The sequence below is a fragment of the Arvicanthis niloticus genome, chromosome 29 (genome assembly GCF_011762505.2).
Source record: "Arvicanthis niloticus isolate mArvNil1 chromosome 29, mArvNil1.pat.X, whole genome shotgun sequence".
Classification (NCBI taxonomy): domain Eukaryota; kingdom Metazoa; phylum Chordata; class Mammalia; order Rodentia; family Muridae; genus Arvicanthis; species Arvicanthis niloticus.
In genome coordinates, this window is record NC_133437.1 from 20,585,318 (window position 1) to 20,598,893 (window position 13,576).

The 13,576-nt window shown below is 42.1% G+C and overlaps 1 protein-coding gene across 2 annotated transcripts in view; it reads left to right on the forward strand.

The window, feature by feature from the left end:
• Poc5 (POC5 centriolar protein) overlaps positions 1–13,576 on the forward strand; it is a 28,687-nt gene that overhangs the window by 12,742 nt on the left and 2,369 nt on the right. For both annotated transcript variants that reach the window (XM_076927209.1, XM_076927210.1), the window contains 5 exons: positions 2,000–2,104; positions 2,857–3,036; positions 3,864–4,017; positions 5,387–5,664; positions 11,800–11,976. In XM_076927209.1, the coding sequence (XP_076783324.1) occupies positions 2,000–2,104; positions 2,857–3,036; positions 3,864–4,017; positions 5,387–5,664; positions 11,800–11,976 (894 nt within the window). The remainder of the gene's footprint in view (positions 1–1,999; positions 2,105–2,856; positions 3,037–3,863; positions 4,018–5,386; positions 5,665–11,799; positions 11,977–13,576) is intronic.

A 13,576-nucleotide genomic window follows, 5' to 3' on the forward strand; every position in this document is an offset into this window, starting at 1 on the left:
AGCTCTGCCATTTCCTGATGCTGTAAGAGCCCACTCAAGTAGACATACTAGGTTTTTCTTCCTGATCATTTTTTATAACTGTCTTAACATGAAGGAGCCAGTATTACCTATGTGTTTTTTGTTTTTGTTTTTGGTGGGGTTTTTTGGTGGGGGGTTTTTTTGTTGTTTGTCTTTTTTGTTTTTTGGGGTTTTTTTGTTGTTTTTTGTTTGTTTGTTTGTTTGTTTTTGGTTTTTCAAGACAGGGTTTCTCTGTGTAGCCCTGGCTGTCCTGGAACTCACTCTGTAGACCAGGCTGGCCTCGAACTCAGAAATCCGCCTGCCTCTGCCTCCCAAGTGATGGGATTAAAGGCGTGTGCCACCACTGCCCGGCCTATTACCTATGTTCTTAACCATCCTTGTAGATGACAGTAAGCATTTCAGATCCTACCAGTTCAAACTGGTCTGAGGTTTTGTGCCTCAGATCTTAAACAGATCTCACACCTTAAGCAGAACAGTGGGCAGTGAATCTGTGCCCTGCTGACTCCCATCTCTTTATGGATGAGCGTGCACTAAATTTCACACAAGGCCTCAAGAAGCAGCAGCACAAAAGTGTTTAATGAATCAGATAAAAGGTTTGTTATTGCTTGATTTTCTGAGATAAAGTCTCACTGTGTACCTAGACTGACTGGCCTCCAACTCAGTGTTTATGTAGCCCAGGCTAACCTCTCAACAGGAAGTCCTCCTGATAGTCCCCAACCTCTGGGATTGCAGACATAATCCACACAGGCAAGATGATGTTTTTTCAAATGCACACTGTTCCTGCTCTTTACTGGCATAGTATAAAATCAAACATTTTGTGTAGCTTGTTTTATTTGAAACATTGTCTTTTTTTCTATTATCTTCAAAACTGTTCTGATTCTTCTGGTCTTGAAGTATTATACCAAATGAGTATGCTTATGTTGTATTTACAAAAATGAATAAGTAGCCATATCTCACCACCCATCTTAAGATATTGAGTGTAGCAGACAACTTAGAGCATCCTTTTCTATTTTGAAAAGGCAAACAAGGCTGCATGGTATGCCCATGATCTCTGTAATTTAAGATGTGGAGGTAAGAAGGGTCACAGGTTCGAGGCCAGCTGGGAACACAGCAAGACTCTGTCTCAAAGGGAAATCAACAAAATAGCAACAAATTACTTGTAGTAAGTGTGTGGTTTACTAAGGTCTGCGTAGTGTGCCTCACTTCAGGTGCATATTAAAGTTACTCAGGTCTTTAAAAGAGAGAATGATCTTACCAATTAAATGCTTTTTTAAGGATAGTAATAATGTCACTCAAGAAAAATCATTAAAACAGAACCACAGCTCTTATAAATTTGCTCAAGCCATAGAATAATTAAATACTGAGAAACTTCTATATCCAAGGCAGTAACAAGGACTAGAAAAACATTTCAAACCAGGGTCCTTTCATAAGTCAAATAAGTAAAGACTTTGTGTATATGTAACAAAACTTTAAAGTTTTGTTATCAAAATTTAAAAGTTGTCTTCCTGAGTTAAATGTTAATAAGTATCTTAATGTTCATGCATGTAAACTTTATTGGGGAGTAACAAGATATACACACAGTGAAGATTTCTTTCCTTTCGCCCTCATTCATTGATACTTACCATATTCACATGGGAAACAAGGGCTTGTCCTAATAGTCTATGCTGAGCATGGTAGCATATGCCTGCAGCCAGCACTCAGAACTCTGGGGGAGAAGGAGGGTCACAAGTTTGAGTCCAGCCTAAGCTACATAGTGAGACAGTGTTTGGGGGGGCGGGGGCTAATTGATGAATAGATATCTATAATTATTCTCTATAACATTTTTTTACATGAGAAAATCACTTTCTGAACATGAATAAACTGAGCTGCCAGGCACTGTTAAGCTTAAGAGAGAATAAAACATCTCAGGCTGTGTGCCCTTTCCACAAGTTCGCTGCTGCTGTCACACTACTGTAGTAACTGGGTTAATCACTGTTCGCAGGTGATTTCCAGCTTGTCTCATGCCATCGGCAAGCAAAAGGAAAGGATAGAGTTAATGAAAAGCTTCTTCCGCTGGAGAATCGGCCATGTCAAATCCAGACAGGAAGTAAGTATGAGAAAGACAACTATGCTTCGGAATCAGACTTTCTGGTGACGTGCGAGAACTCTTGTCAAACTCAAAGATTTATTTTCTGATGAGTCAGTGTAAATTAGGTCATAATGTCCTCTGGTTTCAAAGGAATTTGATTTTGGTGCAGTTTAGAAAACTCCCTTTCAGATTGTATTGACGTAGGTAGGATGTGTATATTATGACAGAAAAGCCTTTTGCTGCTTCCTAGTAGTTTAATAAGGATTGCACCTAACTTATAAAAACCCTGGTAATGAAACTCTGTAGCAAACGACGTTGGAAGCAGTTATTTGGAAAAAAAAATTATATCTTTAACAGGTCATTTGCTTCCTATGTTATTTCTGCTTCTGACACATCTAACTAAGGGCAGCAGCGTGTATGTGTATTCTCAGCTACACAAGGAGACCAGTTGAGCCCAATGTATGAGCCCAGCCTGAGCAACATAGCAAGAGGCTGGCTCAAAAAGAAGTGCTGACGATAGTAAATGCCCAAGCACAGGCTCTTCATAAACAGTGCCTGTTTACACATGAGGTGATGCGGGTTTTGTCTGTTGTAGACTTAGCGTAGCGCCACCTGGAGGCATGAATTTGTGCAACCTACTTTCAATAAGGGTTCATCCTCTCCTCTAGCTCACCACCCAGCAGAGCTCGTGGACTTACCACCATGTTGTTGTTGTTACACTGCCCTGGGGTAGTGGTTCTGAGATTGTTCTGGATGTTGCTTTTGTTCAGATTTATGAAGGTAAACTGGCTGACCAGTACTTTCAGAGAACTTTGCTGAAGAAAGTCTGGAAGGGCTGGCGTTCTGTGGTGCAAAGGCAGTGGAAAGATGTGGTGGAACGGGCGTGTCAGGCGAGGGCTGAAGAAGTATGTGTGCAGATCTCCAATGATTATGAAGCTAAACTTGCTATGGTAAGCTACTTTTTACAATTTCTACTTTGCATAATTGTAGCCGCCAACTGGAGAGATGTCTCAGTCAATAAACTGCTTACCTTATGAGCATGAGAACCCAGTTCAATTCTCAGAGTCTAGGTTTCTACAAAGCTGGGCTCGTGCTCCACCCTTGTAGTCCCAGCACGAGGGAGGCAAACAAGAGGGCCCTGGCAGTGAGAGGCCTGGCCCATAAAACAAAGTGGACAATAGCTGAAGAAAACACCTGAGAGGTTGACCTCTGGCCTCCACATGCACAAACATATACACATGTGCATCCACACAAACATACAAACACATACAAAAAGGAACAAATTGTATAATATATTTCATTTTTGCAATTCAAAGTGGCATACAGAAAAGATGTAGTCTTTCTAGGTTTGATCTATGGGAAAGTAAGTTTTACCAAAATTTACTATGTACTTTAAATTTTGTAAATATCATTTACTTTTCAAAAATTCTGTTAATTTTACAAGAATTTTAGTTAGTTTTTTCCTCTCAAAGGAATGTAGCTTATATAAATACATTTTATTAAATGTCCTGTATAAATGGTGTATAGTTTTTTAAAACACGATATTTTTGCTGGGCATTGTAGCACAGAGCTATAATCTGAGCACCTGGGAGGCAGAGGGAAGACAATCTAAGGTCATCCTTGTCTACACAGCAAGGCAGAGGCCAGCCTGAGCCACACAGGACCCTCAAAAAGTAGATAACTAGCAAAGTATAACCTTATTTTTTGACAAAAATAATCTCTCTTGTGTTTCAAACCCCACCCCCAAACACACACACCACTTTTTGTAATTTTTTAGTTATCTGGAGCTTTGGAAAATGCAAAAGCTGAGATTCAAAAAATGCAACAGGAAAAAGACCATTTCGAAGACTCCATGAAGAAAGCATTCATGAGGGGAGTATGTGCATTAAATCTGGAGGCCATGACCATATTTCAGAACAAAAATGATGCAGGTGAGTGGTCATGGAAGGTTCTCTGTCTAGTTTCAGAAGGAACTTGAGGTGACATCAGTGACTGGTTGGGTCTATACTGCTAGTAATGTGCAATGGTGTGTCTTGTCCCTACGTCCCCCATTTGTGGCTTCAATAGGCCATACCCAACTCGAAGTGTACCATAAGAGTACTCTAGTCACTGTTCTTGTGCTTTAGAGCTGACGGTAGCTCTTGAGACTTGACTTTCAATTAGTTTTAGACATAGTGGAAAAGTGGGACAGATGTCTCCCAGTTAAAGAGAGAAGAATCAGTAAACTTAACAGCTACCTGTGAACAGAAACTTCATAAATGAGCTCACATCAGCCAGAGTTCCTCCCCTGCCTGTTACACCCGACCTTTTCAAGTGTTTAAGTCATGAATATGCAGGGTTGGGGGGGGATGTTTTGTGTGTATGTATAGTTTTCAGATTGTAAGTGGAGTTTTCTGTGGATATTTGCTGTCATCAGAGTTGGAAGAGTCTTGGGACTGTAAGCACTGTTAAACTTTAACAAGGTAACAATTGCTGTGTATAATACGCAGACAGCTGACAGTCAGGCATCTGATGGAAAGTCTTGAAACACAATGTCCCCTCAGTGTCTAGAACATCTCACAGCATTTTCAAACTCACATGGTCCAAGGGAAACTAGCTGAATTCTAATTCCGAGGGGGGAATCAAAAATTGGGTGAAGCTGCTTGCCCTACCTTTTGGAAGTTGACTGCATCCACTCCCTAGATCAGAGAGGAGGTCCCTCTGTGAGAGAGCATCCCTGCAGTTACTTAAGCTGGCAGATGGCTTTGTTCATAATTTGTGCCTTCACGGGGAGCTCATTTGTTTGACTTACAACTTGCTAATGTCAAGAATGAAAACAACCTGGTTTTGTCAAAATGGAAGTAGTGACTGGAAATAGGGAGGATGCTGACATGGGGAAATGGATGCAGAGCTGTAACTGGAGGCCATTTGTCAGGATAGCCGTGTGAAGCAGGAGAAGCTGGGTAGGCCCTCCCACCCTGGACCACATATATCCCTGCAGTACTTGCGTTTCCACGGCAGTACACTAGCTGGGCTCCAGCCGAGCGCACACTTGATTCCTACCTTTTACATAAGGAAGAGCAGACCGTTGGTTAGCTTTCCCATGTTGACGTGTTCACCTCCTCTGAAGTTGATGTAGTCAGTACTGACATCAACCAGTTAGTGACACTGACACTATTAAGTGAACAGTGAGCCTCCAAGATGACCGACCAGTGTCTGCATTTTCATCAGAACTACATTTTAGCCGTTAGTCTTTTCCTTGTTTGGAGGGTAGTAGTCTTAGTTTGTGCTGCTGTTAATTGAATGGGTTTGTGATTGTAGGGATAGACTTCACAAATAATAAAAAGGAAGAGAGTGGCCCTGGTGGCCCAGGAAGAGAACCTTCTGCTCACTGGGATACTTCTTCGTCCACAATGCCATCAGCAGTTCCGTTACAGCCGCTGCCCTCTGGAGCATTAGCAGCAGGAGTAGCCAGCTCCACTGCCATCCCCTCGGCTGCTTCCCTGACCTCTGCAGGAGCTACATCTGCCTCTTCTGTTCACATTCCCATCTCTATTCTTAGTGCAGGATCCGCAGCTACCCCTGCCCCGGAAGAATCGGTCAGTACAGTTTACGAAAGGCTTCCAAAGCATGTGTGTGGTGTTGGTGGGGTTGGCCTCTGCATCCCTTCATTTGCTCATTTTGTGTATGTGGTACTGAGGATGTGTATATGGTACCAGTCAAGCGCTCATCTCCCCAACACTGTAAGTGGAACATGAAAGGGAAAAGTCAGTATCATACTAGCCAACCCTCAGAAAAGTCCTTAAGGCAAAGTGACCAAAACAGTAATTTTTAGTGAAAACTGATCTAAAAATACTGTTGCAGAAATGATAGTTTAAAATAAACTTTCATTTTATATTTTTAAAACTATTCAGGAAAATTAGGTTTTGTTGGAGAAAGAGTTAGTAACAGACTTATTACTCACTAGCAACTGCATCTCTTAGGTGTTAATTTTAACGAACAGTTGAAGTGGGGGGAGGAAAGTCTTTCTGCAAAGGGAAGAGCTAAGGGTAGAGGGTTGAACAGTGGTGGAGAGTGTGTGTGAAACTATATTTGAGGTATTAATGAAGCTGTTGACAGAGTCCATCATGGCTGTGACTGAGAGGGAACAGAGTACTGGCAGCCATTCACACACTTGTCAGACTCAACTCTGGAGCCTCTTCCCTGCCCAGTGTTGCTCTCACACAAAGGCTTGTGAGAGTTAAAGCTCTTGAGGCCGTTGTCTCCCTCCTCTCCATGATTCTAGCCAGTGTAACAGAAAAGATGGCAGGAGGGATTTTAGAGCCCTCTCGCTCTTTCTCTCTCACTTTATCATGGGGGTCAGAGACAGAGACAAAGACAGACATACAGACTCATTCACCCCAGGCCGGCCGGCTCAACTTTGCAACAACCGTTTTCTGCATCAGCCTCCCGAGTGCTGAGGTTGGAGGTGTGAGCCAGCAACATTCAGCTCTGTTGTCCGTCTTAACCCTTCCGGCAGGCCGTGGCTCGCACCGTGCTCTGGAGAGCGCTTCAGAAGGGACGAGAGCGGAGTTGGCCAGACAGTTGGTTAGATTAGTCTTCTAGCTCACTTGAATTTCTTCCTTTTAGAGCTACTAATTTTAGAGAAAAATATTTTGAGATCTGCTGCTTGCCATGTTTGTTCTTGCCCGAAATTAAAGTACATAGCACTGTGTGCAGAGAGTAAGAGAAGTCTCAGTGTGTGGAGGAGTTCTGACAGAAATAAGACTGAAATTCAACCCTGACATATGTTCAGCTCTGTTTATTTTTCGTGATTATACATTCTGAAGTGCAATCCTTTGTAGATTATCTCACTTAAATAAACACAGTAGGAGTTTATTTCAATTTCTGACTTGCCATTCATGTTGCATATCTAGATAACATGCACAGAGCTAGACTTTTTAGAATCTGCTTAAACTAGGACTACCTCAGAGTCTGCATTTCCACCTGACCCTGCCTTTGAGAGGGCACGTTAGTGAGCTTGCTCACTGCCCTGTCGCCCACAGGTGATTCTGAAGGCTTCGAACATGAAAAGCATTGTATTGTGTAGACAGCCTTTCTCATTTGTGCCCACACACGTACACGCTCCTCCAACACACAACTCCAGTTGTTGTGGTGTCTGTGGGCGTCAGGCTTTGTGTTCAGTCTTTGTTCATATTTGTGTGTGTGGTGCTAAGGACCAAACACAGGTCCTCATCTCCCAGCACAGTCAGTAGACTCAGAGAACATAGAGAAAAAGTCAGTATGAGCACAGTCAGAGCTCATATGACCTCAGCATGCACAGGCCTGCACCAGGCTGCACCAAATCCTTAGCGTGTAGGCTTTGGCTTTCAGTTTAGTGGGGTGGGTTGGTTGGTTGGTTGGTTGGTTGGTTGGTTGGTTGGTTGGTTTGGCTTTGGGGTTCTGTTTTGTTTGTTTTGGGTTTTTTGTTTTGTTTTGGTGGTTGGTTGGTTTGCTTTGGTTTTTCAAGACAAGATTTCTCTGTGTAGGCCTGGCTGTCCTGGAGCTCCATTGAACAGGCTGGTTCCTGAGTGTAGGAACAAGTGGGTCTCTGATTCTTCTGCCTTCTCTTGGGCTCTTTTCCTTCAGTTTGTTTTGTTTAATTCTAATGTGTTAGCTTTTTGTTATTGTATTTTATTATTATCCCTTAGAAGCCTGTGTGTTTTCTAATGAGAGACAGAAAGGGAGTGGGTCTGGAGGGAGGCGAGGGGAGGGAGGAACTGGGAGGAGTAGAGGGAGGGGAAACTGTAATCAGGGTATGGTGTGAGAAAAAAATTATTTTCAGTAAACATGGAAAAAGAGAGGTGTGTGTGTGTGTGTGTGTGTGTGTGTGTGTGTGTGTGTGTTAGTGTGTTACTTGGATCAACCCACAGAAAGTACTCAAGACAGAAAGTGACTAAAACATTAGTTTATAGTAAAAAACTATAAACTAATGGAAAGTAATCCAAAAGTCCTATTACAGACATAATAGCTACAACACAGACGCACATTCGGTACCTAAAGAACCTAGACAAGGCTCACAGGTGAGCCTTTCTGTAAGTCCAGTGTGAGGTTTCTCCTATGTGTGATTCTGGTCACCTCAGTTCAGCCTGTCTGAGCTGCACCCAACCCCACCACACAAATTCAGTTTCAAGTCACAGAGCGGGGCAGTAGGTGGCACTGTACTCCTCCGATTCTGGGAGTGTAATTGGAGAGACATGCTCTTGGGTGGGCTTCCAAGCTGTCACTGAAGTTTTCCATCTGTCTGCTCCTTCCATCAGAAGGGAAAGTGATAAGTGGTGTGAGGTCATTGGTACTGTTGTCACTGTGGACCTAATTAGCAGCTGGTCATCTCTGACACTAGGAGGAACAGTATGTATGTGACCATGTGCTCAAAAGAGCCAGTTCTCAACAGATTCCAGGCTGGATGTGGTTACTGGTTATAAAGAAATCACATTTCTACTGTAAGCCTTCCTCAGTGTGGTTTTTTTTTTTTTTTTTTATTTTCCAAACTAGCAAAATGTTCAACACTATCTTCTAGTTTTGTTTTCTCCCTGCAGCAATCTTTTCTAATAATTTTTATGTATATTCTTTCTAAAATATACTCATGTATTTTTGATACAGCTCTTTTTCAACCATTTAAGCTATTTGAGTTACATAAGTATTACTTTGTAAATATCTATGGTATACTGTGTTGGGGGGAGAGGATGTCTGACCTCCTGGAGCTGTAGTACCTGTAAGGCACTTGATGTAGTGCTGAGAACAGCCCAGGTCCTCTGGAAGATGGAGAGGTGCTCGTAAACGGGGTCATCTCTCCAGCCTCTGCTCACTGTATACACAATACAGTTAGCAAGTGACACACCATTAGAGACAACTCTTACAAACATGAAGGTCCTTGACGGTGACTGTTTAAACTTGTGTGACTACAGATGGAATCTTTACACATGTCTTTAACAGAGGACCGATTTTCATCACACTGGAGGTGTCCTAACACAGTCCCCAGATGGGTTGGCAGTAGCTGCTCATCTATATTTCCTGTCTACTCTGGTTTTCTCACTCCAAACTGTTCTAGGTTTTCTTGCATTCCCTCTGTCTCCAAGTGAGATGAGCTGTTACAGAACAGGTATGTTTAGCACCTTCCAGTGTAATTGGGCAGCCATAAAGTTGTCCCTCAGTTTTCTGTACTTGGCAAGGATTCAGTAATTGGGGCTTTCCCCCAGTGCTAATTCCCTTTGGTGCTGGAGTTATAGGTGCTCGTATGCTTCCTGAGTTGGTTGATGGGATTCAAACCCAGTTCCTCTGAAGAACAGTATATGCACTTACCCACTGAGCTATGTTTGAGTCCTGTAAACATCTTAAAATTTATAAGATCCATAAAGTTACTAAAAATGCAGTCTCTACATTTGCAGCAATAGCCCTCCAACCCTCCCCAAAATGTCAGCTGTTTCTCCCAGCACCTTATCCTGAGCAGTGTGTTCCTGTTGTTACTGCTATGTCTGTTCATCTGAAACAGCATCTGTTGACTTCCACCTATGGATGAAGGAAAGACTCAGCCTTTTGACATAGTCTTAGCCTTCTGCTGTCCTCACCGTCCTTCCTGTGTGTTAACGTTTACATATAGCTGTTCCAACTTTAAATAAAATCAGTACTTGACATTCCTGTATAAATATAGCTAAGCCTTGCATATATATAATGGCATTTCCTTTCAGCATGTTTTTTGTTCCTAGAATTAATTGCTTCATCTTTGCCTTTGCTTAGGTTTTTATGGAACTAAACTGAATTCTTTCCAGAGTTTTTAAGGAATTGCACAACCCTTTTAAATGTTGTTTTCCTTTTGAGTTGATGTAATTTCCCCAGAGCCAAAGCTCCTTCATTATCCTCTCCTGATTGATCATCTCTAGCTAATGCAGAGAAAGAGAGAACCTCGGATTGGCCAGACCACGGGGAAAGGGACATTATAAATCAATGGTTTTGGAAGAGGACTGAGGGGAAAAACGCATTTAGATTAATAATTCATACTGCATATTTAGTTACACCAAAATCAGTACATTAGAAGAGCATAGGTACTCCAGCTGTCCAAAGCAGATTATTTTCTCCTTCAAGTAAGAAGAGTGTGATAAGATTAAAACACGGGGCCTGAGAAATGGCTCAGCCCCTAATAGTACTTGAGGACCTAACTTCAAATCCAAGCACTTATTTTCAAAACAACCAGGCATGGTTGCATATGACTGTAAACCCCAACATACTGGGGGAGTAGGGGGACACAGGGGAGACAGATAGGTGGCCTGGGAGCTTGATGGCCAGCCAGCCTAAACAAAACAATGAGCTTCTAGTTCAGTGACAGACCTTGTTTTAAGGCATCATGTCAGCAATAAAGAGGCACCCAGCGTCTTCTCTGGTTTCTACATGTGCATGTACAAGTACACATACAGATTAAAACCCACAGAAGGGTATATATACCAGATGTTTATAGTCAGAGAAACACCAGGGAAAATATATTTGCAGTCCTTTAAAAGAAGTTAATATTCATCAGGAACTATCAAAATTTTTTGTTTGTTGAGATGGGAATCAAACCCATAAATCCATTTATGATAGACAAAAAAAACACTTAATACTCCCAGCCTAGCTGGGGTGTGTGTGTGTGTGTGTGTGTGTGTGTGTGTGTGTGTGTGTGTTTGAGACAGGATCTCACTGTGTATCTCAGACTTGTAGTCATCCTGCCTTAGCCTGCCATGTGCTAGGCTCACAGGTTTTTGGAGCTATTATTTTACTAGCAACTGTCCTTTCCATTTCTGACCAACAGTTAAAGAGCTGACAACTTATAATGTAACTATGAAACATGAATGAAGAACTGCAGGTTAAGTCAAGGAGCATCCCCTTACACTGTGATGAACATTTGTGTCATTAATTGACAGTGAAAAGAAGGAAATTATATCACACCCTTGATATGCATGCAGGCTTTCTTCGGTGTCATCCAGTGCCAACCAATAAAACCTTTAAATGTTGAAGCTGCTTTTTTATAGCATCATCCCAGTTTGAAGTATTTCTACAAAAATAACTTTAAAAAAAAACACCTTTCCAAAAAATTGTTTACTAATGTAATAGAGATCAGAAAAAAAAGAAACTAATCTGTTGTATGAAATCACTCTTTAAAAATTATTTTAGGTTTCCGCATTCATGAAACATATCAATCGAGTATTTTTAAAGCAGAACAAAACCACTTCTGTAATGATGGTGCTTAAGGGTAAAAGCCCAGACAGACAGTGGCTGGTGTTACGGAGGATGAGTGGGAGGAGGGGCATGGGCAGGAGGTGACGTGTTTGATGGAGTAACTACATGCAACTTTGTAGCAGGAGTAAGGAATTGCATGCAATAAAATGGCACGGGCATGTACACAGGCCTCATGCCAGCACCAGCACACCGGTGTCCAGGTGGTTCTACCTCAGGTAAGACTTGATCCTTACAGGAAACCTAAGGAAACACACAAGGGGACTTCCCGGCAGTCTGTCCTTGTATAATAATCTCAAGAACTTTTTAAATGCTGGCATGCCCAGGTTAAGGGAACATTTTGGAGTTTGGGAATGTTGGGTTTTTGTTGTGTCCTTTTGTCTCATTAGGTTTTAAGTACTGTGTGCTTTCTTTGAAAGTTACAGAACCAAGTAATATAAATCATGCAGTGGCTCTCCCACCAACTGGATATTGGTTTTTGTTTGTAGTACGCACCAAGAGTCGTGACTGCAGCCCAGCAGAAAGCTGGGAAGACAATCACAGCCCGGATCACAGGTCGGTGTGATTTTGGTTCCAAAACTAGAATCAACAGCAGTTTGGCTATTATGGGAGTTTCTCCTCCCATGAGCTCAGTCGTCGTGGAGAAGCATCATCCAGTCACAGTGGTAAGTCCTGTCAGAAATCTGTGTCATGAGTTTGTGCTTCATAAACCCTGACATTCATGGTCGGTCATTGTTCTGTCATTTACTCTGTATGACTTACAATGTCTCCTGTTACAATAAAGAAATATGTTTATTCCAAATGGCATAAAAATCATCAAGTAGAAAAAGTAATCCAATGGTCTTCAGCTGACATTCATTCTAAAGCCAAGGAAAAGCCAGGTCCAGAACTAAGTGTTTTAGTTAGGAGAGATGACAGAGGTGCTGGTTAGTCAACAGAATGATGGACTGGGTATTAGGACTATCTTGTACCTCACTGGTACAATTAGGAATAATTATGCTCTAATTGCATTTTGAGAGAAAAGTTTTATTTTAACTGGAAGGGTGAAGCTAGGTGATGAGAGAGAGAAAGGGGGTGGGGGGAATGGAGGCAGATGTTCACGTGTCTCCACCAGTCAAAGATAGTTGATATATCTAGGTTGGATATTGGGTTACACTTCTGATTGAGCATTACCAAACTTATAAAGACTTTGATTAACATTTTTAAAAATGTATAAAAGCAAAAAGGAAAAGGGGGCATGGGATAGGGGTTTTCTAGGGAGAGGAAATGGGGAAAGGGGATGGCATCTGAAATGTAAATAAAATATAAAAATAAAGAAAGAAAAAGTAATCCAGTATGTGGACTGCTAGAACAGTACACTATAAAAATCCCATGCCAAAAAGAATCAGGTCACCTGTAAACCAGCTATTCGTGCAGCAGGTCCTTAAGTGTCCAAGTATAAGGAAATGCCCTTGCCTTCAAGTCTGTGCTCTTGCCCTTGTATTCCTAGTGTATCACTGTTAAAGACAGTGAGCTGCACGAACGGTCTGTGCTGTAAAGAAAGGTGCATAGGCTGGAGGTGGAGGTGAGCACGGACCTGCCGTGGTTCCCTCCACTCTGCTGCCTGCTGTCTAAACAGACCCTCCATTGTCTCTTTGTGACTCGGGGTCAGTGAGAACACTGAGCTTACTAAAAGTTACTAGAAGAGGAGCCTGAGATGGGGGGGGGGGGTCGGGAGGAGGCTCTTTTGTTTTATCTTAAATCTTTTGAGTCTTGGCTTGCAAGTACGTCTGTGCACCACACCTGGTTCAGAAGAGGGTAGCATATCCCCTGAACTGGAGTTAAAGAGGGTTGTGAGCCACTATATGGGGGCTGGGAATCAAACCTCAGTCCTCTGGAAGAGCAGTAAGTGCTGCTGCTGAGCTATCTTTCCAGCCCTCATATTTTACAGAGGAAAAAAAAAAATGAGGAACTAGAATAGAATCTCTTTTTATTATTTAAATTTATTAATTGAATTAAAATATAATTACGTTATTTCTCCAATCTTTCTACTTACCCCACATCTGACTCTCCTACCCCCTCCCAAATTTAGCTTGCTTTATATTAGCTTGTTGTTATGATGAAGCAGAACTTCTTAGATTAAATTCACTCTCCAAATAAGTCATCCTTTCATGATCACTTTTTTTCCCTTTCCCTTCTCCCTCTTGCTCCAGCCCTGCTCGCTTCGCCCCCACTCACTCCAGCCCAAAGTCCACTGTAGCTGTCTTCACACGCCCATATGAGGGC